The following is a 27,840-nucleotide window of genomic DNA, read 5'->3' on the forward strand; positions in this document are numbered from 1 at the left end:
GCTCACCTATCACTTAACTTGCCATGAGGGGCGAAAAAATACCAAGTTTAGAGGAAAAATCATCACCAACCCTCAAGATTGTACTGTACAGAGGACTAGAAATGAATAATGAGTCGTTGGGAAACAGCAATTTATTTCAAGAACTACTCGCGGGAGTACCAGAAAGAGAATGGCAGGACAACGTCTGCAAAAACAAAAGACCAAGCAATCGAAGTTTTGGGTTTTTTCAAAATCCTTCTTACCAATATTCTCTGAAAGTGTCTTGTGCCAAATGCTTCACATGGCATTCTGATGTCGATCTTGGCATGGAACCGAGACAGAGAACTCAGTCTTCTATTGCTAGTTCCTAAACTAGTATAATGTGCCATCTGCATGAGCGATCGTACTTGACAAAATAAAAACCTTGTCATATAATTAACTCAGCGTCTTGCAAGCATATAATTAACCGTAGTGGGGAAGATTGAGAATTGGGAGAAAAAGGGAAACTTTCTTTGCTCATTTTTCACTGCAAATTTGTCATTCATCCGTAACTCGATTAGTACTGTCAAGTTTCAATTGATAGACCAGATTATTTTATGCAAACACAATATACTAAGTGTAAAAGTAGGAAAACTTTAATGACTTCTTTCTTTCCTTCTTCTTTTTTTTTTTTTTTCCAAGAACAGAAAATTACAAATATTTATGATCACTACATCCTTATTAAGAGCCTAGGTGCGAAAGTTCAAAGGTCAACAGAGTGCAATTTCAGACTTTTTGTACTTGCTATTTGCATTCCGAACCGTGTTTAGCGCCGCGTTGTTTGTATCAAGGAAAAAGATAGTCCAACTGTGTTAAATCAAATAGCGTATCTATTTTTCATTTCTTTGTCGTGGACTATTTGCTAGATTGGCATTTCTTGGTAAGTAAGAGCTTATTGCGCCATTTTTTTTTCCAAAACGTTACTTGTTAATAGTTTGAATTGAAATTTTGGGAAGAAAGATTAGATGAGTTGTACTCGTAAAATTTTGCAACAAGTTGAATGTTTATGAAACAAATTAGAATTTTATGCATGGTCAAAGTTTTGATAAAACCTTGCACTTTAAAAAAGAAATTCTTTGACCCCTTCTTCCTTATAATTTCCTGGAAACTGTTGGCTAAAAGAACAGGGAAGAAAGAAAGGAAAAAAAAAGGGAAATGGAAAGCAATATCAATCTCCTTAGACTGTTGGACATTAATCCAAATTCGGTATAAGACAAAACGTTTTTTCTTTTTTTTTTGGAATTCTTTTATTGGGTCTTAGGATGCACTACCCTATTGAGCGAATCTTCTTTCGCTAAATTTATTTAAATTAGAAACTATTTTCCTCTCATAAAATTTTTTTTTGTGATAAGTCTAGTAAGAATGATTTTAAAATATAAATTAATCTTACATGCACTTATATTGTTAGATCCATGGCACATATGTATAAAATTTAGATATCAAATTCAAATTGAAATTACTTGTCGTCATACATACAACAATGATAATATATGCACCGTCAATATATAAAAAGTTAATTCTTAAAAATATAATTTGACAAATGAGTATTTATGTACAATTTTTGTATATAAAAAAAAAAGGTACAACTTTTGTACTTACCACTAGTTCAGGCATCGGCCCAATGAATGTCGACACCCATTAAAGTGTTGAATCCAAAAATATCAGGTGCCCAAACCCAATAGAGGCCTGCCCGTAATGGAGTGTCTTATCGAAGTGTCAACTGTAAGAAGAATGCTCTGGCAAGCCATTACCGCACTTGTCATATACGTTTAGGTACTTTGGTTATAGTCATCTTGGGAAAATGCGCAACGGATCTTCTGTCTTATATCCTGTGCCACTCTCTATTCCACTTTTTATTATATTGCTATTTTTCCTACATAAATATTATGTTTTAGTCCTTTTTTGTTTTCTTAACATTCAATAACTATTAATTGAATAAAAAATAAATACAACAGGTTTAAAAAAGTAATATATAATAGAAAATTAAAAAATACAATAGAAAATTCATAAAAAATCTCATTTTTTTATACATTTTAATTTTTTGAGTTTGTTAAATTTTGTATATTACTTAGTTAATAGTTATTGAATGTTAAGGAAACAAAAAAGAACTAAAACATGATATTTATATAGGAGAAATAGTAATATAATAAAAAGTGGGACAGAGAGTAGTGGCACAGGGTATGAAACAGAAGATCCGTTGCGGGGAAAATGTGGCTCACAAAACGGAAAACAGGAATTAACTAAAATTAAGGTCATATTTGGATTGTGAATTTTCATAGAAATTTTTTTTACATATTTTAAAATTATTTTTTTATCTCATATACATCATATCACTATAATATACTTTTTAACAAAAATTCTAAAAGTTATATACATAATATTTAATAGTAAAATAGTCCTTCTTTCTTCTTTTTTTTTCTATTTAAAGTCAAATGTATATTAACTCTCACTTTGTTCCACTAATTCCACAAACTAACAAGTAAGACCTAAAACCTGAGTAGCCCTTGTTTGGATTGCCGTTTTTCGTCGAAAAATTACGTTGTTTTCCGTGATCACATTTTTTTATTATTTTTTTCTCATATACATCAAATCGCTATAATAATTTTTATATGAAAAATGACGAAAAATGCAATCCAAACGACGGATCCCTATGTTCTTTTTTTAACTATCGTAGGTGACCATATAATTGCTTGGAAGAAAAAGAGGCGGAATGCCCATAACAAGAATTGGCAGCCGTGCTAGTCTGCCTTGACTCGTTGGCTTATGACCGTTGACCAATCAACTCTTAACTTTTTGTTGGCGTAATCCCTTATTCTCTTTCTCAACACAAAGTCAAAGATAATTGGGCTAAGTTTTAAGTTTATTGTCGAGCTGTCTCTAATTATATAACCACGTCAGTTAGTACAATTCTCTAATTATATCTAATTTATATCTTCTTCTTCTCCAGTTCTAAAAATAATTAAAAAAGATACCCACACTCTCACGACCTTTCATCTAATTTATTGGATTCCTTTTTGATAATATCGAAAAAGATTTTGTTTCAATTAATAGACGACTTTACCTTTCTTAGTTAACCTTAAACGATCAGCAATTGAACTAAAAAAATTTTGGGTCCTTAGGAGAAACTCTAAATAACAAAATAAAAGAGAGAGCCAAAGCTAGGATTGAAAAAACGCCTCTTACTTTCCTAATTCAAAGACGACAAAGTTCTGCATGAGAATAAAAAAAGGCGGCCATTGACCGAAAGCGAGAGGCAATTTCTTTCCGATCGCTTCTTGTAAGAGTTAGCGGGCAAGCCAGCCCAAGGCCAACCGGCCTTCGCGTAAAACTAGCTGTACTTTAGTTGTCTCCCCCCAAAGGGCTCTTTCTCTCCCACTTCTGAGAAACCCCCACTCTCCTTTCGACCTATCTCCATGTCCTATATACATCCCCACAATCCCCCAAGCCACCTCACAAACCAAACATACTACTCCTCTGCAAGTTTTATCCAGTATCAACTCTCTCTTTTTCCAAAATGGCGTCCAAGTCTCAGTCAAATTTCCATGATTTCTTGCCTCTTATGGCTGAGAAGCTAGGTGGGGATGGACTGATTGGTGAGCTGTGCCATGGGTTTCAGCTATTAATGGATAGTGATAAAGGGGTCATCACATTCGAGAGTCTGAAGAGGAATTCTGCTCTCTTGGGATTACAAGACTTAAATGATGAAGATCTGAGGAGTATGCTTGAAGAAGGAGATTTTGATGGAGATGGGGCTCTCAATCAAATGGAGTTCTGCGTGCTCATGTTCAGATTGAGTCCTGAGTTGATGGAACAGTTTCAGTTTTTGTCAGAAGAAGCTCTTCAACAGGAGTTCAACGATCATGACTTTGTCTTGTAATTTACCACTTCTGTTCAACACAATTCTTGATCATTAATTGTACAAGTTTGGATTTTTATGTGAGAATATACAACAGTTAAATGACGAAACAAATTTATTCAACCCATTTAATTTGAATTTGTTTTGGGTTATACATTTTTCGCTGATTGATTAATAATTTTCTTGATATGAGATTGACTTTTGAGATCTCTAGATAACAGAAAGGGAAAAAAAAATCAAATATAGGAAGCTCTTCAAATTTACTAATTTAGTAGTAATTTTCTTTGCAAGTCTTGCCTGTAAAGCCTATAGTATGATGAATTCCAATTGCATGACTCCTTTGTGGCAGTTGCTCAATAGTTCCTTTTAACTCTTTTGCATTTTCCTTTTTTTCGCTTGGCACAGTAGCTGGTGGCATATCATTCAGCTCCCCAACCGTGTTCCAAAACGGTTCGCTTATTAGTCAAAAACTCCGACGAATCCACCATTGTTTTTGGTTTCCCAAATGGATCCTTTATCATCTTACATTATGTACAGGCATTCTTGTCTTAACTAATTCGAAATCATTGGTGTACACTTTAGAAACATGAATGGCAATATTTAAGTGTTCAGAGCTTGATGCTGGAAAGTTCTGCAGATGAACCAAATGTCTCCACCTTGCCAATTTGGCACTTTTTGTATCCAGGTGGTACTAGTTGTCGTATATCTGTTAGTTTCTCGGTTAATATTTTCCTGATATTTCCTGGTTTTAACTTCTGCAATGTAACATGCGTCATGACTGTTTGCGAGACAAGTACTTAAAAGCAAATTGAAACGTTTATACTTAGTTTATCTAAGGACGTTATGAGCAATTGTTACCACTTAATGAATTTGACAGCATGTAATTTAGTTGTTGTCTGCATTCAGTATTTCAGTTGTTTTCAGATTTTGCTCGTTCATCTTATGAGTTAGTTCCTCGAAGAAGATTGCGCAGAAGTTCTTTGCTATTGGGACTCCAACAATTGTAGTACTCTTTGCTCGTCCATTGTGTAGATTTTAGCTACATTTCCATAATATGTCTACTAATTACGTAGTATCTTTTCTAGAAAACTTTAGTGCATTCTATCGTCTATGCCTGGTAAATGTCTGTGATGCATCTGTCTATCTTCAACTTCTTATTAGATAACCTTGTTAAAAACCTGCTCATTGCTAAAAGTTCTGTTTTCATCAACATATTTTGATATTAACTTTTCAAAACCATCTGTTACGACTAGCGATTTTGTTGCTCTGGGATCATTTAGGGATGGTGAGAGCATAGAATGAAAGGGGTTAAAAGGTCCAGGTATCTCTGGTGACCTGTAATTAGACATTTAGTGCAAAAATGTCCCAAGATAAATGTGGCATTTACGTGGCTAAAAGATCATTTGTCTTGCCAGTTGATGATTGACATTTAGGAAATCTTGTGTACTACTTACCAGGCATCAAGCTTGGATGGGAATCAACGCCTGGTATTAATGACCTATTTCCTGGAATCCAACCTTACCAATGTGGAAGGCCCCAAAAAAGTGACATTGAAGGTGGTCCTCTGAATGGCTCGTTGTGGTTGAATTAACAGCCCAGCTTAGCAGGTCAATTTGGATTTATGCTTAGCAAATGGACCCTGTCAAAAATAACGGCTGGAAAAGAAACATGTCCTCTTGAGGGCTAATTGAATGAATCTTAAAAGGGTTCCTAATCCTGACACCATTACTACCATCACCGGAAACTGTATTAAATCAGTGCCATGGGATTATTGAGTTCAAGCGTATTGATCCAATGTGCCACAAACAGTGCATGCATCATCCTTTGAAGTTTGGAATGTTTCTGAAAAAATCCTCCGGAAGCTTGGGAGTAAAATTGACCATTCCATGGGATACAACGGAAGCGAATCCTGGAAATCAAACTGACTTTTCATGTGTACATGAGGAACGGATCGTTGATCTGCTTTCGAGTATAGTGATTGTCAAACTTAAATTACTCAGGTTACTGATTTTTTGTTCTTCGTAAGGCAAGAAATTTTGTGTGGTAGATTTTGATTTTGAACCAAGAAATTTTGGGAGTTGTTCCCCTTTTACATATGAAGGTGTAGATTTGCTCAGAAAGATCGAGTAGCTGGTAAATCTGGACAAGCTGAAAGAGAATGTTCTTGGTAATCTGAGGCTGCTATTGAGTTATGTTCAAGGTTTCCTTCTTCATGTTGGTGTGACACCAGTTATTGCACAGGAAATTCGACTTGCTTTCTCCCAAGGCTCCAAGGATTGTTTCGAGTGCTTTGACTTCATATTTGGAGCTGTTTAGGGGCTTCTTAGCCACCATTGGATTCAGGGTTGTGAATCATCTGTCATTTTTTTGAGCAAATGTTACATGAAAATTTTAACTGCACCCGGCAGGAGGTTCTTAGGAGTGTCAAAACAGCCTAGACGAGATCAAAGTGATGCGCACCAGCATATAATAGTTTATGGCGCCTATTACAAGTGATGTTCGGTGGAGAGAAGAATATAGCCTGACATTGGGCATTACTGCATTGGAATCACATTTACTGGTGCTGTAACATTCTGTCATGTAAATGTTTATGCTAGTCAAAGGTGTAAAGATGAGATGCTTGAGCTAAAACCTTAAAATGCTAGGTTACTTGTGTTTCCTCTTCTTACCATATTAAACTTGTAAATTATCTTTGAGGAACTCAGTTTGTATATCTCAAAAGTTGAAAGAGTGGAGCTGCAAAGATGTGCATGCAGATCATTTGAATTGATCATGAATTTCATCTGCTCTTTTAAATTAATATAATATACAGATGATGACTGGAGAAGTCCTATAACTGATTATCATGACAGCTACGGAAAAATATCGAGTGGTACCTAAAATATGTGACGTATGGGGCGAGAATGTGACTCCTTCCTTGCTGTATGAGCCTGCAACTCTAGGGCATCCTTCAGCTCCTCAATCTTCAAGAAAGAAAAAAAAAATAAAAATTGGAGTTTTGGACCCCACGTCTAGGATATTATCTAGGGATATGAATCCTTATGCAAGACTCATCATTTCTCGACTCAAATGTTGCCAAGCAACTAGACAGCGAGGGGAGTAGAAAAGTTGGCCAAAACAAGACAGGAGGAACTAAAGGGAGGAACATATTATTAAAGTATTATCTGACTTTTGCCGTAAGGAAGCAAGAATGAACAGTATCTTGAGTGCTGGCAACCTTGTTGAATTCTTGAATAAAAAGCGATATTGTGTTCATGGCAATGTGGGCCTTTCTTCTAGATCATGGAGACCAGAAATGCAGAAACAGAGGCACGGCAGTTGTGCCAACTGCCAAATGCCAAAGAAAAGAAATTCCCATCTTTGATTAGTGATCACTACTGATTTCATGCACCACCACCATGGAATTGCCTCTGTCTCTGTGGTGGTGACCCCTCAATAGATGTCGTATCCATTCATGGGCTGGTCCCATAGATAAAAATTGCATTAAATTAATTGGGAAAAACAAAACAGAAAGAAAAATTCCATATCAATTTCATTACGGGAAAGTGTTTTGCTTCAATGAAAGTAATGCTCACCAACTCGGATTCAGCATCCAAACACGGCAAATGTTAGGCAAGAGTACTAAATGTGAAACCTGCTGATGTTTCACTACTACTTAAAAACGAATTTCCATGTTAAGCCAGTTTTTAGAAATCTGTCCACATCTCTCTCCAATATTTGACAAGTAGTTTACTTGTAGGAAGTCTAGAAGATCTAATAGTGTAAATTTTGAGCTTTGGTCAGCCTTGCAAGCCATGGTGCGTCATCTTTGCGAATCTCTTGTCCACCAAAAGTCAAATTACCATCAACCAACCAGTGGTCCAAATTCAAATAATTGGATCAAGGAAAGATTTATCTCAAGAGAGAAAGAGAAACATGAAAAGGGAATACACCAAAATTACACTACCGCTACAGCTATTTAATTTTTTTTTGTTTCAGTCTTTTCCACCCTTGTCATCAACATCATCATTTCCCATACCCTTGAAAAATTCGGTCAAACAAAACCAGACATCTTATAGGCCAGCTTGCAGGATTCCGAAAACCTGATTGGTCCACAGACCCAAAGCACTTTCATATAATTATCCACACGTTTTACACTCTAAACGAGCTCTCAACATAATTAGACAGAAAAAAAAAAGTAGATTAAGCTGGCATTATCTGGACAGCCACTTCCTTTCTTTTTTTTTTCTTTTTTGTTTTTCTAGCAATGAAAATGATGATGATGATGAGCGTGACAACAATATATCATCATTGCAGGGTCACCCACCCCTCTCGCTTGTGCAAAACTCCTTTACTAAGTAGCAAGTATTATTGTGTTACTATTATTCTCCTGTTGTTTTCTTTCTTTGACCGTAATCCACCAGTACGCATGGGCATGGCCACATGACCCGTCGGGAACGCTCGTCTGAGTCCTTGGCGTTGATTGGGAAATGGGAATGGGATGACCCCCAAAAATTTTGTTCATTGGGAACACAATTTATTCCTGTTAATCCTATCCTTATCCCTTGCTTAATTCCAATTTGGGCAATCAATCCAATCTTCTTTTTTTTTTTTTGTCGATACGATAGACCTACAATTATTCTATGCTACAGAAAAGGGAGGACCTGGAGAGATCAAGAAAAAATCAGAGGGGACTGAACCACTTACCGGACCAGACGAGTGCACCCGTAGTGGCTTGCCACATTTTGTGACCAATGGTGGGAGGCAGGATTTGATCTCCTTATCTTCCACCCAACCAACTTTGGTGGTGGCCACTGAGCTAAGCTCAGTGGTTCAATCAATCCCATCCCATAGGTGACATCTGCCCATTAGGACGCCTATCATTCCTATGGTTAGCTAAGATGGGTTTTAGGTGGTGTCATTTTTGGGAAAAAAATGAAATGAAATGATTCAATTATCAGTAATAGATCACTTCAGTATTGCTAACATTTGATGCTCATTAACAATCTTTCCCTTCCATAAATAAAAGCAAGCATTATATCCTTTCTTACTATATCGCATTGAATTGTATATTTCAAGATGTGTCCATATATATATATATATATATATATATATCTTATTTGCTTGATTTTTACATCTATTTTTGAGGCATGAATGTATTAGTATGCACACCTTAGTTATCTCAGAAGCATGATTCCTCAAAAGGTTGTAAACATAATCAATTGCATTTATCTGAAGCCCTAAACGTACCCATGCATTTAAAGTAATTTCTAAATGTCTTTTTTTATGCGGAGTTTCTAAATTTATTATATCCAGCTCTCCTACATTGATAGTAATTTATAAATTTCTTATGCCCGTGTGTGGAAAGTAACTTTTAAATTTCTCTTTTTTAGACATAAATTGCCTTGTTTGGATTGCGATTTTCCGTCGTAAAATTACGTCGTTTTCCGTTATCACATTTCCCTAATACCTTTTTTCCTCACATACATCAAATCGCTACAGTAATTTTTTCATGAAAAATCATGAAAAATGCAATCCAAACACAACAAATTATCTAGCTCTCATGTAGTAATAATACTAGATCTAACTTTGCAGGGGCGTGCTACTACACTTCGATAGTTATACTACGCATGCTTTAAATTTTTTGTGTAGGTACAAATTTAAATCCTTACCTGCAACTAAGTATGCATCTTATACTTTTCCTTGTAGCCAATTCCTCCTTTAAGGTGAGTCGGTTCAATTTTACTCAGCAAGTATGCTAAATGATACTTAATAACTAGTCTAAACACCCGTGTTATGCATGGTGGTGTCATTCAAAGTAAGAAATCTTTTCCAAAATAATTAATAGGTGGGATTTGTTTAACAATAGTTCAAAGTATGATAAAATATGTACATCATTTATGAATTGCCATTTTGATGAAAGTTGGCTCCTAAAATAAAAATAAAAATGTATAGTAGAAAATGATCTATATATGGATAAAAAATGGATGTAATAGCATGCTTAATTTGATTTGAAAATGAAATAATTACAAATATTATGCATTCGATTTAATAATGTTATATGAATGCACAAACATTTTTCATACCAATCAACTTTTAGTATGAAAGTCAATATTGGGGATTAATTAACTCTATTGAATTTTGTGAAGTTTGTATTACAAATGAGGAGGGACAATCTTTATATGAATTAATGCATTGGTTGAGTAATGTACTTCTATTTTCTTGAGAATTAAGAGCACACGGAATTCGAAATTAGTGTTTTTTTTTACATTGTTTTATAAATAGTACTTTTATATAAACAAACGTGCATAAAAAATTTCTTATGAATTATACATATCTATTTTGCAGATTAAGATGCAAGTTACCAGCGAAATTTCTAATTCTATATAGCTAAGATGGCAAAGTGGTATTGGTAACTATCACTTTGCTTAGGTGGTCAAGGTTGTCCAAGTATCTATACTATATATAAAACCTGAGGAAGGGCTTTAATATTACGTTTAACATTTTATCGTTACTTTATGAACTTTATGAACTTCCTTTTTCATCTTTATAAAAGCTACTTTTACTTTAATTACTTATAACTATCTATCACTATTTTTACTTTTAACTATTTAAGTATATATTTTCAACATAACTACTCCTAAACATTATAACTACCAAGATAAAATTATTTTATGAAAGATATTTAAAAGATTAAAGTTTACTTCAGCAATAAAAATTTTATTCAAAATATATGATCATAAATAGTATGTATTTTCTGATTGCACACCCATTGGGTGTGCATTGAGCACTAGTGTTAATAATACCCATTTGTGCATTACCGATTTTGGCTAACAAACATGCCCTTATTAACGCAATCCCACATTCCAAACGCCATCGTTACCTGTAAGATTCCATTCACTAAATAAATGTATTTAGTTAGTTATTAGTCCACTAATCACTACTGGTGACCAATTTTCACTAATCCGTATTGCCCCCATTATAAATACAGGCCTTGGTTCATCCCTTCCTTCTCCTCTCTGGTCCTCTCTCTATCACTCTCTCTATTCTACTCGAAACGATTTTCAACGCATTTGGGACCAAATTCTCCACAGCGTCGATTTCATGGCGACTAAGGTCTATATTGTGTGAGTATATTCAACTTCATTTTCTTTTGTCTCTGAGTTTGATTTAGTCGGATGGTTATATTACTGATAACGTCGATAAATAGATGCTCTTGGGAATCAATCGTGGTGCATTTCTTTTTGAATAGAAGGGTTTGGATTTCGATGACCTAATATGCAAAATATTTAGGGAGGTACAGTTTGTAAAACTCTAGAATTTTTAATTGTTTACTTGAGTTGTGCTATATGAAAATCATCAATGTTATGCGAAGTAATCTGTTTATAGTAATAACTAGTTTGTTGTAATTCTGGTAAGATTATGATTTTGTTGGAATTTCTGCAGAGGTTTTGGGGGAACGGAAGTGATAAAAATGCCGATGATCAGCTTCAGCATTTTCTATCATCGTATTTGTTTTATCCAGTTTTAAAATTCTAATTGTATTGAGCGTTCTATTTGATATTTCATCTATGAAGTATGGATAAATCAGGCAGGATTACAGATTCATGATTTTGATTTTGTACTTTTAATACCATGGACCTTGTTTTAAAGTAGCTTTTCTTAAGCAATAGATCAACGACGAGGAAGTGTTAGTGACATTGCAGAATTGTTTACAAAGATGATTCTTGTGGTAATCTCATGTCTACTTGATGCAGCAGATAAACTAAAAGTAATCTGATCTTTCTGATGATGTATATCTGCTTGATGCAACTACAGGGAATCTCTGATGAATGTTTGCGGCTTTTATGCTCTAGAAATCATGATCTTTTGATAGTTTAATCAGTGGACCTGCCTTTTTATTTCATCGAGCTATTGGTTATCTACGTGGAGTCCTTGTATTTGTTGCTCTGTTTGCAGAATATATGGTTATGCATATAGAATTGTTTTAAAGTATTTTTAGGAGATGCAATATGGTCTATAGCATTAATATAGAAGAAACAGGACGGTATTTGGTGACTTTGGTATCCTGCATGCTGGATACTTGACCGAGTACTTGATCATGTTTGAAGACATTAAAACATTCTTGTGATTCTGGTTTTAATCTTTGGGTTTCCTGCAATGTCTGCGTGCATTACGTGATCTGCTCTTCAAGTTTGTTTTTCTGCTAAGTCCTCATTTTAGTAGCACATAGTGTGGGATCATCCAATGTAAGCTGAATTCTGGATGGAGCCTTGAGAAATTTGGTGAATCTCCTTTACAAACCGGAGAATGTATTATCATGCACCAACATGGCTAATGCTTAAGAGATGTTCACATTTTTCTCTTTTTTGTTTATCTCATTGTTTGTCGTCTTCTGCTGGGTGTTCCCGAGATGTGTGGTGATTTTGCATGTGTTTTGCTTGGAAAAGTACTGTCTAAATCATTGATTTTTTTGGTGTTTTACACGGTTGACCAGGTTAGGTAGTTTGATTTAATAATGAGTTGGCATGGGATAGTAGTATAAGAGAATTACACAGCAATTCCTTTTGCATAGCTCTTCTTTCTAGCTTACTAGTAGTTTGACTAGATTATTGGGTAATCCACTTTCATTTCTCTGTAGGTACTATTCTATGTATGGACATGTGGAGAAATTAGCAGAAGCAATAAAGAAAGGGGCATCATGTGTTGAAGGAGTTGAAGCCAAAATGTGGCAGGTTGGTGATATTGTCGCATCATTTTTTTTTCACAGATAGGCAAAACACAAATATCACCTGAGTCTATATAATGTGCTCCTGCAGTGTTGTTGATGAACTTTAGAGTCACTGCTTAGGTGTAACATGTTCATCTGTTATAGTTTTTTCAGTTATTAGTTGCATTGTGCTTGCTGTTCTTAACAACACATTGTCCTAGGTGCTCTGCTCTTATGATTTCCATGTTATTCTTCCTTGTCATGTGTTACGCTCACGCATGCTTAAGTTTGAGCTTTTTTCATCTGGTAGAAAGTTTCTTCAATTAGTTAAAATTCTGTTGAGATATAGTTTTTTTGGTTGCATTGGTGTCTGGGGGTATCAATAGATGGTATGAAAAATCCTTGATGTTCTTTGGAACATGTTGGGGGATATGACTGAAATGATTAGCTATTGATTGGCATGGCCATCCAACTTGAGGAGTATCATCAATCTCCACAAGTACATTATTTGTAAAATTTTTAAACTTCTGCTCATTTATGTAAGAGATGTGTTGATTGCCTTCATTATAGTCCATTATCGCATCCAATTCTAGAAAGTTGCTTTTTCTCATTGGAGATATGTAACAAATTTAGTCTGTTTGGCACAGGTTGCTGAGACCTTGCCACAGGAGGTCCTTTCCAAAATGAGTGCGCCTCCAAAGAGTGATGTGCCTATTATATCACCTCATCAACTTTCTGAGGCTGATGGATTTGTTTTTGGCTTCCCGACAAGGTTTGGAATGATGGCAGCTCAATTCAAAGCATTTCTTGATGCTACTGGAGGCCAATGGAGGACACAGCAGCTTGCTGGGAAGCCGGCTGGTATTTTCTACAGCACTGGGTCCCAAGGTGGTGGGCAGGAAACAACTCCGTAAGTTGCTCCTTGATGATCTTGTAGATTATTGGAAACTTTTCGAGGTAACTGATCTGTTTTTCTTTGCGTCTGAATTCCTCATAGATTGACTGCCATTACTCAGCTTGTTCATCATGGGATGATTTTTGTGCCTATTGGTTACACATTTGGAGCCGGCATGTTTGAAATGGAGCAAGTGAAAGGTGGCAGTCCATATGGTGCTGGAACCTTTGCTGGCGATGGTTCTAGACAGCCGTCTGAGCTTGAACTGGAGCAAGCTTTCCACCAGGGCAAGTATATTGCCACTATTGCCAAGAAATTGAAGGGAGCTGCCTGATTTCTACTTGAAACAGTTTGCCATTTTTAAAATTTTTTGGGTTCTAGAATATTATACCGTATTATTTTTCTGATTGCAAAAAGTCGTGCATGCTTTGGTGAGAAATCTATTGTATGTGGTTTATAAGTACAGTTCTTTCTGTCAATGATTACCATCGCTCAAACTTGTGTCTATAAAAAAAGTTGTGTTGTATGTATGCGTGCGCATCCTTGCTCGTCTGGGGGGTATAATGGACTTCCTGAAGCCTAATGCTGTCTGTTTTCGCGCCGTTGTCTTCTGTTTAACCTTCTTTGTTTTGTTTTGTTTTGTTTTGTTTTTCGGTTGGATGATTGGGGTGGCTGGGGGAGTTTTTGGGCCTCGCCAAGCCCGTTAATTGAGTGCCGCTGTTTTAGGCTTACCACCCGAGCCTATCAGCTGTTCGACAACTGGGAGTAATTAATTGGTTCGAGTCATGTTAATTTCAGTTTATTTTAAACAAATATGAGAAGACTTGAATTATTTCATAGTTTCCTTTCAATTTATTTTTTCCCTGATAGAAGGATTTACGGGAACGGTTCTGAAATAGAATCTTCATGCGTAGACTGTGGGTTTATAAATAAGACATTTTAATCAACCTTGGGCTGAAGCAATTCTAAACAACGTACGTTTTTGATTGTCTTATCGTCACCATAGAAATTTCCACCACGCAATGATGGATGACAAAGCTTATTATTAGTCGTTTTTGCACAAATATGTCGGTTGACAAAATATTAGCTCAAGTATTGCCTGTACTGTACATACTTTGCTTTTTAATATATTGTGGTACGAAGACAAATTCCTTTTCAGTCATTTTGGTTTTGTCCAAATTTCTTCTGCAACTTGATTGGGAAGCAGGCAGAAAAGGCGGCTTATAATAACTGCTTTTGGGCTAGACGCGATGTTTTGTGGCTTTGCTCGACGTGGTACGAAAATCCACTACTAAATCTCAAGTGGTGACGTGCTTTCTCTGTTCAACGAGGGGAAAAAACAGCAGAAAGAGGACCTGCCGTTGTCTTTTTATGTTCTTATTATTATTATTTTCATTTTTGTGCGTTTGACGCTTTTGCTGTTTGGTTTCTTTGCTTTTCTTTCTTCAGATTCATTCTGGAAGTAAAGAAACTAAGAGAAGCACGACAAAATCACAGATTTAAACGTCCACGAGCAAATTCCTAACCTTGGATGTCGTAGTAGTATTTCTTTTGTTATGACCATCATCATGTCTGTTACTTCAGCTTAATTCCCAGGTCTTTTCGTTCAATACTGAACTGAAGCACCAAAGATCTTATCTACATTTGCAATTTGCACCAAGCCACGTCTCCAAACCCAAATCTCGCATTGTTTCAGTCTTATCTCTTAGAAATAAAAGGAGGAGGAGCAGAAAAAGAAAAAAAAAAGAACAACTTTTGGAGGGTCAAGGGAACACTTAATATGCGACTCGACTCGTCTCGTCCGTGGTTATACTTAATTTAAACCGATTTGCACATAGCCACTCCCAGAAACTCAAAATTGAAGCGTCCCATCCCATAGGAAAGATTCGAAAGAAGTCTCTTGCATGCATAGTTCCTAAAAATTCAAATCCATTACGTTCTTATCCGTGCAATTTGCTAGAAAGTTGAGAATCACGTGTTGTTGAGCGGAATCTCCCAATTTTTATTAAAGAGGAAGGAAGACACACAGTTTTTTTCTGTACCACATTGTTGTCTTTCTCTTGACGATGAAACCAGACAAGCAAGAGAATATAGGCTCCTCACTTTTCAAGTTTCCTTTTCCCTTTTCCATGATTTCTATTGTTCCTTTTGTGACTTGTCTTGTTTTGCCTTTGCTCTTATCCCCATCAGGCTCTGTCAATCGAGGGAAAGAATGAATTCTAGGGTTTTGTACGACTTTGATAGTGCTAGAAAAATACTGCCGTAACAACTTGTTTCTGACGAAATCACATCTACGATTGACCAAATTAATTATACACTGCACTTCCAGTCCAGCCCATCAGTGCGCCTTTGTGTTGTGCCTGGATATATTAACAAAACCTAAACCTGTCCTGTCCTATGCTAAGATAATTGTAGTTCAGATCTCTACTCCACCAAGAGTTCGTGGCATAGTCGGTAGATGTCTTTAGCCCAACATTCTTCTTTTCCAATATTAAATGTTTCACATTTTAAGTTTCTTTTCTTATCCCCCTTCTTTTTTTTTTTTTTGAAAAAAATCAATTCTTCCTGTTGCTTTCTGCTTGCCTAACGCAATCCAGAACAACCGTGGTTTTCTTCTTCTTCTTCACCTCCTTGAAACGGGAAATGCTGAGATCAGGTTACAAAGTTGATGAAGATCCTATAGTAGCATCAAGGGAATTCTATGCCTACCCATGGCCACGAACCTCTCTCTATACATGCAGATAAAAGAAAAAGTCCAGAGGAATAACAACAAAACTAGTACTGCTTGAGAATACCATTGAGGCATTATTCCAACCTACATACACATGATTGAACCAATCTTCCGTTGCTCTAAATTGAGAAGTTGAGTATTAGCTACATTTCCAATTTGGTTTTATGAGCCACCTTATAAATACAGCGCCAACCAACCTGGGAAGACTCTGAGAAAATCGCATATAATTTATTGGACCACGTGTGGTTTGAATCGTTATGGAGGAACCAAACTAGATGGATGGATGGATGGATGGATGGCTGCCTTCTCTGTAGGGAATCGATCGGTAAACTTGTAGTTGAAGACAGTCAGTCATATTGATTGTATTATTGTAACCTTATGACAGCCACATGACGCTCTTGACAAGAATAATTATGATAGGTGAATAAATGCCCGCTTCTTGTATTCATTTATGCTTCTAAGCAAAGCCATTCTTTGCTGTGGAAATACAAATTTTATTCCAAAGCACTCGATGACCAGCTAGCTGGAAGTGCCGATTGGATATGCTGCTTAATTATATCTCTCCTCATGAATTCTATGGCCCAAGAAACACAAATATACTAATATGGAAGGAGAGAAGAAGAGAAAAAGAATAAGAAAGAAGAAGTTCTGGTAAAATAACCTATCAAAGCCCCTCGCTATGTATGGAGCCCCTCAAACAATCACCCCCCCGGGATGAGCAGACGTACTTTTCGTTGTTTTATTGTACTACTAGTAACTACTAAGGCTAGTAGATCCTTCTTCTGTGCTTGAAGTTGACAAGAGGGTGCGAATAGGATTGAAACTTTATGATTTCAAAGATTTCAATATGCCCTTTTACCATTAAAGTGTCTGTCTCCTTATCTTTAGGCTGGATTCATTCTGGATTTTCCTGATTTTTTACTTGAAAGAGAGTGATGTTTTTCTCGGAATAAAACTTTATACAGATTTTTTTTCCCTGCTTTTTCAGAATCTATAATTCAAAACATCAATAAAAGCAAACGATATATTATACAAATGATTTTGGGAAGAATCATATATTAATACAATCTGAAGACAAAATTTCTTTAGTAACACTTGACAAGTATAAAAAAAAAGCTGCCCTTAGGGGTCCAGCGATGGCAATATAAATTGGTTGGTAGACAGCCGTGGCTTATTTGAGCCAGAAAGGTGAAGGTTGAGAAGATAGTTTTGGCTTATTTGAGCCAGAAAGGTGAAGGTTGAGAAGATAGTTTTGGCTTTCTCTCCGCCTTCCAATGGAAGCAGTTTTATGTGACCATTCGATTCAAAGCACAAAAGCTGGTTTTATAGCTCTCGCAGTACCTACATCCCTCCCTTTCTCTCATTCAGGAGCATAAATTATGTAAGCTAAGAAAAGGAAAGAAGAAAAATATACCCCGAAAGGAGGAAGTATGGGCCACCCTCTGACTTCCACTAACATATTCCAAACACATAAACAAATCAAAAGTGAAGATTTCCAATCAAACTGATCTCCCCACACTCGTTCACTCCTATTCTGGAATTCAATTATTCCATCATTATCTCTCGCTTCTTCTCTCTTTCTTATAAAAATCAAAGGTAGTGCCAGCTCCATGCGCAGAAGAAATGTAACAACAAAAGCTCCTTTAGTCTTCCCCCGAATTATATTCATCTACAACATACAACAAATTTTGCTCTAAACTAATCTATATATGCTTATAAATTTCCTAAAACAATCAGCACCATTTGTCATTCCCTAACCAACCTTTAATCATAATTCTTCAATTATTACATGACTATATTCTACTACACTGGTCCCTAAGATCGTCCAAAGTTGCATCATTTTGCCTGTAGCTGGGCCAGCAACTGTTTGTCCTCTAAAGGGTCGAATCATTTTCTTTCTTTTTCATCATCTAATATCTCTCTCTCTCTCTCTCTCTCTCTCTTTTTCCCCCCCTTGTTTCCATCAGTTCGTCTTCCTGGATTAGCAGCACATTCACATAGCTAGCTCCAGTTTGGCTATCCTATCATCCCCCAGCTTGGCTAGGGTTTGACAAGATCTTGTTGACAAATACACATATTTTGCTCCTTCCCCCGATATGAATAGTTGCCTCATTGGATTTGCCTCCTCATCTGAATGTTCCCCCAAATGTAGGGGTCCAATAATCAACCGCAGTCTCATGGGTGACAGGGAAGGTGCTAGAAACTGGCACTAGACATAGTCCTCGACTTCTAAGGTCTTGCTTAGGTCCCTCTGGATCCTTGGATTTGTCCGGATTCTGCATAACATAAAAATGTTTCAAGTTTACTTATGAATCCAGGATTTTGAACCTTATGCTGCAGTAGTCTCCTTATTAAGCTGGAGAGGTGTGGGAAGAAAGAAGCCAAAAAGGAAGACAACAAAACGAGAAATAGACACCCTTAACTACTCAACTACCAGGGCATTCGACTCTTAACTGACAAGATATTTAATGCTTAGGCCATTGTTGTCATTGAATAATAAGGTCAAGATGATCAAATGAGTCACACACTTATTACCTAGCATGAGAATGAAACAAACAGTTATTTTCTTACCTGTTGATGCTGCATGGGAGCTCCGCTTTTCATGTATGGAGTGCTTAGGACCTGATTTTTAACATCAAACAAAACATTTATCAGAGATGATTACACTTTTCGATGTTCCACTATTGCTACACTATAGCATAATCATTTTCAAGTACTGATGAAAAGATTGTATGAACTTACATTAACCTGGTCATGGAGAAACTTAATGTACTCAATGGCTTCAGATAGAACAGAAGCTGTATCAGTCTGGAACACACGGGAACGAAAGAAAAATTCAAAAAGAAATATGGATTGATATCACCGAAAGTAGATTTTATGAAATAGCAAGAAAGTAATCTCTCTAACAAGTAACAATAGCATTCCAGCAAGCAATGTATGCATTTCTTTGAAAGTAGGAACATTTTAGAAGCTTACCTTTCCAAAAGGTGAAACTAATTGTTGGAGGGCAGTGATTCTGTCTCCCATCTTCTCTTTCCTCACCTGATAGATTTAAAAAAAAAAGTAACCAACATGTTCTTATCTACGGCTGAGAAAAAACAGAAGGAAACTGAATTCTTTTTAAGCATCATAAACTTATACAATATCTACGATTTCTTCACACCTTAAAAGCTGGCATGGGCGCTGGTGTCTCGTTCCGGGGTCTTTTGTTGGATGGTGCACTACTGCTACTACTACTTTTCTTTGCCACGGGCAAATCTCGAACTTCGGACGCATTCTATGCAGACAATGAGTATCCGAAAAATTAAGTAAAAAAACTTTCAAGATTATAAATCCCTAGGCATAAGATTACATATGATCATGAAATTGAGTACTAGTATATATGCAGTAATTACCTTGGACTTTTCTTCAAAGTTCGGCATAGGAAGTTGTGTTTGCAGTGGTGGGAACAAGCTTGATCTGACATCACTCATTCCGGTTGAGGATGCATTCCAGAATGGAGTGTTGTTGGAGAAATGCAACTGACCATGAGGAGGCTGCTGTTTGGGTGGCGAATTTCTGAGAAATTGAGGGAATTTAGACCAAGAATTAGAAGGCATCAACTGATTACTTGTACTCTCCATCCCATAGCTCGTGGGATATGAATAATTCATCGATTGTTGCTGCTGCTGATGATGATGATCGGGTACTAATAGTCCTTGTAAAATACTATTTGGACTAGCAGCATAAGAAGCTGATTCCACCTGAAAATTCGGGCTTAAACCTTGGCATGTTATGGTGCTGTTACTACTGCTCATATTTGAACTAAACTGCGGTTGATCCAACGAAAGTCCCCTCTGATTCATCGGCTTGAATTCGGTGATGACCGAGGAATCATCAGGGCTCCCGGCATATAATTTGTGCCTCCACTGATGATCTTGAGAAGATGTTACTCCAGATTCTTGTTGAAAATTCGTGCTTGCGTCTTCTTGAAGCATAGAACGAAAACTGCTCTGAGGTTTTTCACCTCGACTTCAAAAAAGAAAGAATATTGCCCAAATTAATACTGACAACTTCATTTTCTTGCATGCTTCATGCACCAAACCAAAAAAGATTAGTAAAAGATAAAGCAAGAGAGCTTACAAGAGGGCAGCCTGGTTCCAATCCATGGTCTGAGATGAGAGAGCTAAGCCCATGATTTGTAAATTGGGGTCCGGTAACATGGCGCCTTCACCGCTGCCACCTGCTGAAGAAGATTCGTGGGCTTGCAGCTTTTGGGAGGAATGATCTACGGCAGCTGGGAATAGCATGGAGCCACCCGACATCGACACGGAAGCATCCATAGAAGACCTTGCCGCCACTATTTCTGTCGGCCACCCGAAGCTTCCCATATTAATGCTGCTATTCACTGAAGTTGATGCTGCTGCTGTTGATCCCCTGTCAAATCTGGTTCTTGATGATGTTGAGGAGTCCCACCAGTTGCCGCTCCCTACCTGAAATTCATCTGCCATGGCCTCAAAACTAAGCTACGAAATAAAAAAAAAAAAAAAAAAGCTACCTAGCTCAAAAGCTCTGATCTTTCTTTTTCTTTCGCTCAAAATTTGATCAGCTACATATGCAGTGTATCCATACTTGTATGTATATATATATTTAACAGGGAAGGCTATATAGCTTTCTGATAAGCTTTCTCCTGCTCTTGTTCTTGAGGGTGTTGATTTGTGAGATGAGCTTTGGTTTTTTTGAAAATGAAATCGTTTCGCTGCATCTCAGTATTTATATTGACGATCGTCGGGTTATAAGAAGCTGGCCAGGCATTTGAATGTTGGAGTTGAAAGAAATGGCCAGATGAACTTGGTTGACTTTTCAGGGGGTGATTAGACTATTGAAAGGCCCTTGTTTAATCAAATTCCGTGCTTAGCCAATTACATGAATCAAACAGTCTACTGCTGTTGAATATTTTCTTTCTTAATAATAGTAAATTAATCCAATACTGGAATAAATGCCTCTCTCTCTCTCTCTCTCTGATTTTATCTTACTCGCCGGAGTTTAGTACTAACCTTTTTAGTTAAGTAAAAAAGCTTTATAGCGTACTGTATGAGCTGGGTTTGTCCATCAAATTGCTTTAAAAGCTAAACCAGGCCCAAAATACTTTCTAAAACCCTGTCCAGTCAATGTACCATTGACGATACAGGACAAAAAGTTACACCTCATATCCAACCAATAATTCTACCGTTTCGTCAAAAAAAAACCAATATTGTAGGTGTATGTTTTCTGTATCGGTTGCCTGTATTTTGCCAATGGATAATATTTAAAAAATTTAGATGCTTTGAGTGACGTATGTTTGCATCAACATAAATCAAAGATGAAAAAGACAAAAATGGTGAACAAATTATGACATGCTTCTTGAATGGGTTTCTAAATATATTTTCTTGAATTTTAGAGTGAAGCTTAGCATGAAAAGTAAGGACAATACATCCCACCACCAACCCCTCCTCCCTCTTCCCCAAAAAAAAAAAGTCCTTACCGAGACAAGAGTTTCATGAATTATGTGTAAATATGGTCACGACTCTAAAACCATCAGTTCCGGTTTAAAAATCAATGGTTCCGATAACTGAAATATGAATTGTCCCTTACAGAGATGGTTCCAATCCGATTTCAATTTTGATTTTGATTTCTTTTAGTTAAGGTTTCGGTTCTTTTAGTTATGATTAAACACTTGTTGTTATAAAATTGATTCTAAGAAAACATGACAATAAATATTGAAAAAAATACTTCATTACTGATTACATTGAATTGGTTTTGGATTACAGACTTATGAATGAGATAGGACAATGAGTTGTTAGGCTATGATTGTGGCGGCCGGTATTGGGTGTTAACTATTGAAATTGAATTTTAAATTGGCTAAATATGTTTAGATAACAAGTATTTTTTTTTTTCGGATAGTTTGAATCGATTCTAAACCGCTGATTTTGATTCCGGTTCAAATTTTTAGTGAACATGAATCTAAACTTTTAGTCATAGTTCTGGCTCTGCTTCTGGTTTCAATTTCTAAAATTTAGTTTCAATTCCGATTCAACAAGCTGTCGATCCGATTTTCAATTCAAAGCTGAGCTGTGGCCACTCCTAAGTACGTGTTTATATCTCAATCTGCCACTTGAGTTCTGTCGATGGGCAGCAGATCGTCGTGCCTCGTTCTTCCAAAGAATCGATATTGGAAGAAGAAGCTACTTTTTCATTAACAAAACAAAAACACGAAAAAAGGAAAAAGATTTTGAGTTACTTTTTTACAAGAAGATTCCACCGGTGAAACAAAGAACGATATAGCTTTTCTGATTCAGAAAATGGAAAATCCTCCCTTTCCCCTATAGTGCTAGTAGTCAATGTCAAAGGAATTTGGACGTAAGATTCGTTACATAAAAATCCATTATCAAATATCATAAATAAGGGAGCTCCTGAAGAAGGTTGACAATTAATGAACACTGGTGTAGCAAAGCTAAAACTGCAAGTGTCAATTTTGTCATTGATTGGTGCAACTTGTGATGGCTACCCCTATTTGTTAGGACCACAGTTCCATTACTAAACACCACCGGCATGTGTAAATCGCCAAATTTCTTAACAATCTTTAGTTTGGTAGGTAAATCTCGTTGTCTTTCCATAGCAGCGGTTGTACTTTTTTTTTTCTTTTTTGGTTTGCAATTATCTCAAAAAAACGAGTGACAAAGTTAATGATTGTTGGTGACATGACCATGGAAATGGGAAATGGGAAATGAATGACCGAATGACGACATTGACTTTTTTCTCTCTTTTTTTTTTTTCCTTTGATTTTTATTTCTTTCAAGATGAGCATAGATATTTGATCTCAAAATAAGTGCCAGAAATGGATAAATAACGCCCCTATTAGATATTTATTCTCAATATTTAATGCTATATTAATTAGACACCAGCATAAGGTTTATGAATTTTGGAGTGAGTTAAGGGCTCTTTCATTTACTCTGTCCAAACTTATCAAGTGCTATTATCACCCAGTTTAAGGCGTAATAAGCAGCCCGAAGCCAAACACTGGCTCATGCGCCAACCTGATGATTCCAGTAACTAAAAATGAAAAAGAAAAAGTATTATGCTATCATGATGTCAGCATAATTGCAGTTGGCGAGAATTTTAAGGAAAACGAAAGGGTGATGATATGGATTTTCGATCTCCATTACTTGATAACATGCCCTCACATCATCAATGTTATATACATATACATACGCCCGGCAGAAATTTTTTTTTTTGGGGACACCTAGCAGAAATTACACTTGAGTAGTCTTCCGAAATTTGCCATAATTGTTAAGGTTTGTTCACCTTATTTTTTTTTTCATGTGTTATGTGTTCATAATTTTGATGATCTTCACTAGTTATCATGAGGGTGAAATCCAGGTCACATCTCATGTCTCCAATCTCATGGTGGATATATACTGTAATTTTAATTTGTTTCTAATTAGAATGCAGCTTGTACACCTTAAATTTCAAAATAATAACACTAGTATTTGGTTTCTATAATAGTACAATAATTGGAACTGTTAATAATTGCATGCAGCAACTATTATTTATTTTCTTTTTTTCCATAAGCTTTGAGTAAATGACATTTGACAAGCCACCAAACTAACTTTAGAAACCTTTTTATACTCCATTGCCATTGGAATTAATTGTTGGTCGGTCAGTAGCATTTTTCCCGAAAGTAGAAATTCATTTTCCTTATATACCCTGCTGGTTGCATATGTATGATGATTAATACCAAACATAGAGCATTAAGATAGTACATAAAACGACCTCAACGCTCTCTGTATCTCCTCCTCATCATCTACTTCTTTCTATCCCGATGCTTCATTCACTTTGCCGCCCATACAAGAAAAGGGCTCATGTGAGCTCCAAGCCCAAATATATCTTCTTTCTTTCCTTTTTTTATTTTTTGTTGAGCCTAAATACATCTTTGATATAGGTGCAATGACCATTTTACATTTGTTTTCTTGAGATTTTTGTCTATTTTAGGGTAACAAGATGTTGCAGTTGTGTCCCAAAAAAAAAAAGAAAAAAGTTCAGAGCAAGAGAAGGAAAGGGCCATATTATTTTCTTAGAACGAGACACGATTATTTGTGAGAAGGTTTTGATCTAATATCTATTGTTAAAACTTTTTGATTCCTAAGTTTTTGATTAACAAGACAGTTTAATGCGTACAAGGGTATGTCACCTCTCGAAGTCAATTCCAAATCCACCCACAATCACTCTTTCGCAAAATTATTGATACAGTAGATGAATAAAGAAATCCGAATGGGCTGCTGTGGAAGGAGGAGGCGGTGGCATAGGTGGCGCTGAAGACGACCGGAAGATTAAAAATATCAGTCTCTCCCTGTCCATCATCTCCGAGAGAAAAACTACATCGGGGCAGCGTCATATTTCCTTATTTTGACTTTTGTCCAACGGGAACTTAAAAGAAGTCAACGAATGGGGTCCACACGGCACGCGTGCGCATGCTGGTACACCCGGGGGCCCACTTTGGAGACAGACCTAGGAGTCAGAGCCCCGAAAGTGACTGTCTCTTACTCCAAACATTCTCCTCTTCTAATCATTTCCATGGAATTTTGTTTGGTTTTCGTTTTTGGCGTGTACCCAAATAAAAAGAAAAACCAAATTTTTTTCGGGTCTAAATCCAAAGAAAACGTTGAAAAGATACAGCTAAGAAGTCGGAGCAGTATACTGTGCTAGCTACACAATTTAGTCTCTCTAACTACCAATAAAAAGGTATGTATATATGCTAGTACTATATAGTCTTTCTAACCGCCAGCCGAGTCCTAAATGTCAACTGTGTCAGCTCTCGTGTTTTGTAGCCAAAACATTCCAACGCTAATTCTTCATTTTGGTAACGAGGACATTAATAGATCATTAATTTCGGGCGCAAACCATTATTATTTCATTTTGCGACTCTTAATTAGCTACAACGACATTCAGTTAAGATTTCATTATTCCATAAACAAACAACTTAAATATTGGATGAATCATATTGTGCATTAATCGTAGGATTTAATAAAATACTCATGCAAAGTTTGATTGTCGACCTTACTTACTAGTAATCAAGTTAATACATGCATTGAGCTCGAAATACGGATCGACTCTGCCACTTATCTGCATCCTCATTCTAATTAAACTTAAAAAGGCTTTGGAGTCGATTATCCAAATCATTTTGTCACATCATAGAATTTTAGGGTGTCAATGATGATTTTACACACATTATAGTGCGCAGAGTTAGATGGGATATTTTTGGGTATGCTGCCAGTCAAGGGTTGGAAACTTGGAATTATATATATAATTTTGTGATATACTAGGTTCTTTCTCAGGGTTTAATCATGGTTATCCACACGCTTTGTAAATTTATTTGGCCGGGGGTGATTGGAAATGTGGAATCATAATGTGGATTTAGAGGTGTCATCACTCATTACATTGGAGTTACCAAACAAGTGAACCCATGGCACCTGATCATGATTTGTGGTTTTTTTTTGTCTCGATGTATATAGATGCTAACAAAGAACGGAACAACATTGACGTTGGGGGGACAAAACAAATAGATGGTAAAAGATATTTGTGTTTGGTGGGTGGATTGCCAGTTCTTGAGGGTATCATTTTCTTTTACTGTCGTCATTATATTTCACAAGAAGAAGGCTTGAGAGTTTGGTAAAAGAGGGTTTGCAACTAATGAGAACTTTCATTTGTGATGGAAAAACGCTTAACATGACATTATGCGGTTCTATTTTGCAGTTAATTATTGTACTACTTTGGATTTTGGAAGAAGCCAATTATGGTAATGAGCATCCACAGTATAAAAACCCTTTCAACTTTATCTTCATTAGTCATGGCCGGTAATCAGTATCACAAATTCAAGCCGCTTTAATTAGCTTCTTGTTAATCTGTCCAATATATAATACATATTTTTCCCATTTGTCCAAGAAACTTTATAGAAAACTTCATATATAAATGTACTATTTGTTTAAGTGCGTGTGCGCGTTGATCAGATGATAACATTTTTAACCATTTAGTAATGCAGATGAAGACCCCAAAACGGAAAAGTAAGGAAATAACAAAGTTTGGATTGGATCATTTGTCAAACACTACCGCCCCATCAGCCGAGTGTTTCACAAATCACGAACCTGGAATTCAGCTGAACGAAGTCAAAGCACGGAACGGGTATCCATTAGACAGGACTGGAGTGCTCTATTTGTTCTTTTTAAAAAAAAAAAAAAAATAAATCTGTAGTTATTTCGACAAAGTGTCGCAATTTAGAGAGTGCGTGTGTATATTTACATGATATGATTTAAGTGTCTTTACTAATGCCAATAGAGCACCCGTTAAAAAAAATAAATAAAAAAAATCCGTAGTCACAATTTGTGTACTTTGCATATTAACTAAGACTTTGAAGAATTGAAAAATTACTCAGAAATGTTAATTTAATCAAGGGAAAAAAATGTTGATTTAATCAGGGGGATTTCGCTTTTTCTTGTCCTCCATCTTAGCCACATTGAACCTTTCCTTACGGGAGCCAATCACATTACTGGATCATGAAGAGGAGGAGTCTGTATTCTAAAATTTGTGATCATCTTTCTTTTACAAGAGCCAAGCCCCCCTCCATCCAATTATCAAGAAGGAAAAAAAAAATAGAAAAAAAAAATTTCCCTTCTGTTTTAAAACGTTCTAATTTTGGTGATCCGTAGCACCCCCATCAAATTTTTTTTGCTCCTCCTGTTTTTAGTATTTTCGCAGGAGTTAACTGCACGTCTGTGTTTGGCAGTAATATTTTAGACAGCAATGATGTACTTATGACGCAAGTATGAGGTGGTAGCAAGCTGACAAAAGTCGACAGGCCTATGAGGATTTTCCAACAAGAAGTGATTACCTTGAAGCAATAGTTTATGAGACCATGAGAGATGGGGAACATATCACACGAGTGAGTGAGGGTGTGAGAGTGACCAAAAGCTACAACAGCCAAAAAGAATAAGCAGACTCTTTTCTTCGGGGGTCCAAAAGTCACCTTCATAGAAAGAATGGAACCGCCAAAATCAAACATCAGAATTCAGAAAATCAGAAATGAGATTATCGTTTCGGTCCACATGTTGTTTATTTCCCGAGTGCCTTATCGCTCTCAGACCCTTTCTTTTCTTTTCAATCTCTGAGTCAACCAGAAACTACCGCGTATTACAGCAAGGCACAGGCCAGCCGCCCAAACTTATCATGATTCCTGGACTGCCAAAATTTACTTCTCTCCAAACATTCATAAAAAAAAAAAAAAGAAAGAAAAGTAATTAGAGCATTAATATATTCTTCATATCTGTTCTTGTCTCAACTCTTCATCTCTAAATTTTGTGCATCTTCAATCCTAGTTTTAGACGTTGGCACGAGATGAGAAAGATTTGAAGTAATAATTGAAAGAATTTTATATGTGTTTGAAATATATATATTCTCAAGATAATTACGATAATGTGTATGATGCTATTAGCATCCCGTGTCTGTTTATAGGAGTTGGGGTACTGATTAACTTTGATCATGGGAAAATTGTATCATGTAGTTTTTATAGGATATGCACCGGTCGATGTTCAGGCCTCAACCCGTCTACATTCTTGATAAAAAAAAAAAATCATGAAATC

The 27,840-nt window shown here is 36.4% G+C and overlaps 3 protein-coding genes across 4 annotated transcripts; 2 read left to right on the forward strand and 1 right to left on the reverse strand.

Annotated features, from left to right (window-relative positions):
- Positions 1-3,314: 3,314 nt before the first annotated feature.
- LOC113772107 (calcium-binding protein KRP1-like) lies at positions 3,315-3,997 on the forward strand. The gene has a single exon (XM_027316657.1). It carries the CDS (start codon positions 3,533-3,535, stop codon positions 3,893-3,895), a length of 363 nt encoding a protein of 120 aa, XP_027172458.1. The 5' UTR covers positions 3,315-3,532; the 3' UTR covers positions 3,896-3,997.
- Positions 3,998-10,857: 6,860 nt separating this feature from the next.
- Positions 10,858-14,048, forward strand: LOC113770587 (probable NAD(P)H dehydrogenase (quinone) FQR1-like 1). The gene is made up of 4 exons (XM_027315098.1): positions 10,858-10,980; positions 12,495-12,588; positions 13,211-13,473; positions 13,561-14,048. Exons 1-4 carry the CDS (start codon positions 10,958-10,960, stop codon positions 13,790-13,792), a joined length of 612 nt encoding a protein of 203 aa, XP_027170899.1. The 5' UTR covers positions 10,858-10,957; the 3' UTR covers positions 13,793-14,048.
- A 3,765-nt stretch (positions 14,049-17,813) lies between these two features.
- LOC113770079 (transcription factor bHLH123-like) lies at positions 17,814-20,883 on the reverse strand. Of its 2 annotated transcripts, XM_027314434.1 has the most exons (8): positions 20,727-20,883; positions 20,312-20,661; positions 19,585-20,200; positions 19,353-19,466; positions 19,166-19,231; positions 18,932-18,997; positions 18,761-18,811; positions 17,814-18,465 (listed from the first exon to the last, which is right to left on the reverse strand). In XM_027314434.1, the coding sequence occupies exons 2-8, from the start codon at positions 20,557-20,559 to the stop codon at positions 18,316-18,318; spliced, it is 1,311 nt and encodes a 436-aa protein (XP_027170235.1). In that variant the 5' UTR covers positions 20,560-20,661; positions 20,727-20,883; the 3' UTR covers positions 17,814-18,315. The 2 variants fall into 2 exon arrangements, with proteins under 2 accessions (XP_027170235.1, XP_027170234.1); XM_027314433.1 differs by having other exon boundaries at positions 20,312-20,883.
- Between the last annotated feature and the right edge of the window lie 6,957 nt (positions 20,884-27,840).

The sequence above is a fragment of the Coffea eugenioides genome, chromosome 5 (assembly GCF_003713205.1).
Source record: "Coffea eugenioides isolate CCC68of chromosome 5, Ceug_1.0, whole genome shotgun sequence".
In the NCBI taxonomy this organism is placed as follows: Eukaryota; Viridiplantae; Streptophyta; class Magnoliopsida; order Gentianales; family Rubiaceae; genus Coffea; species Coffea eugenioides.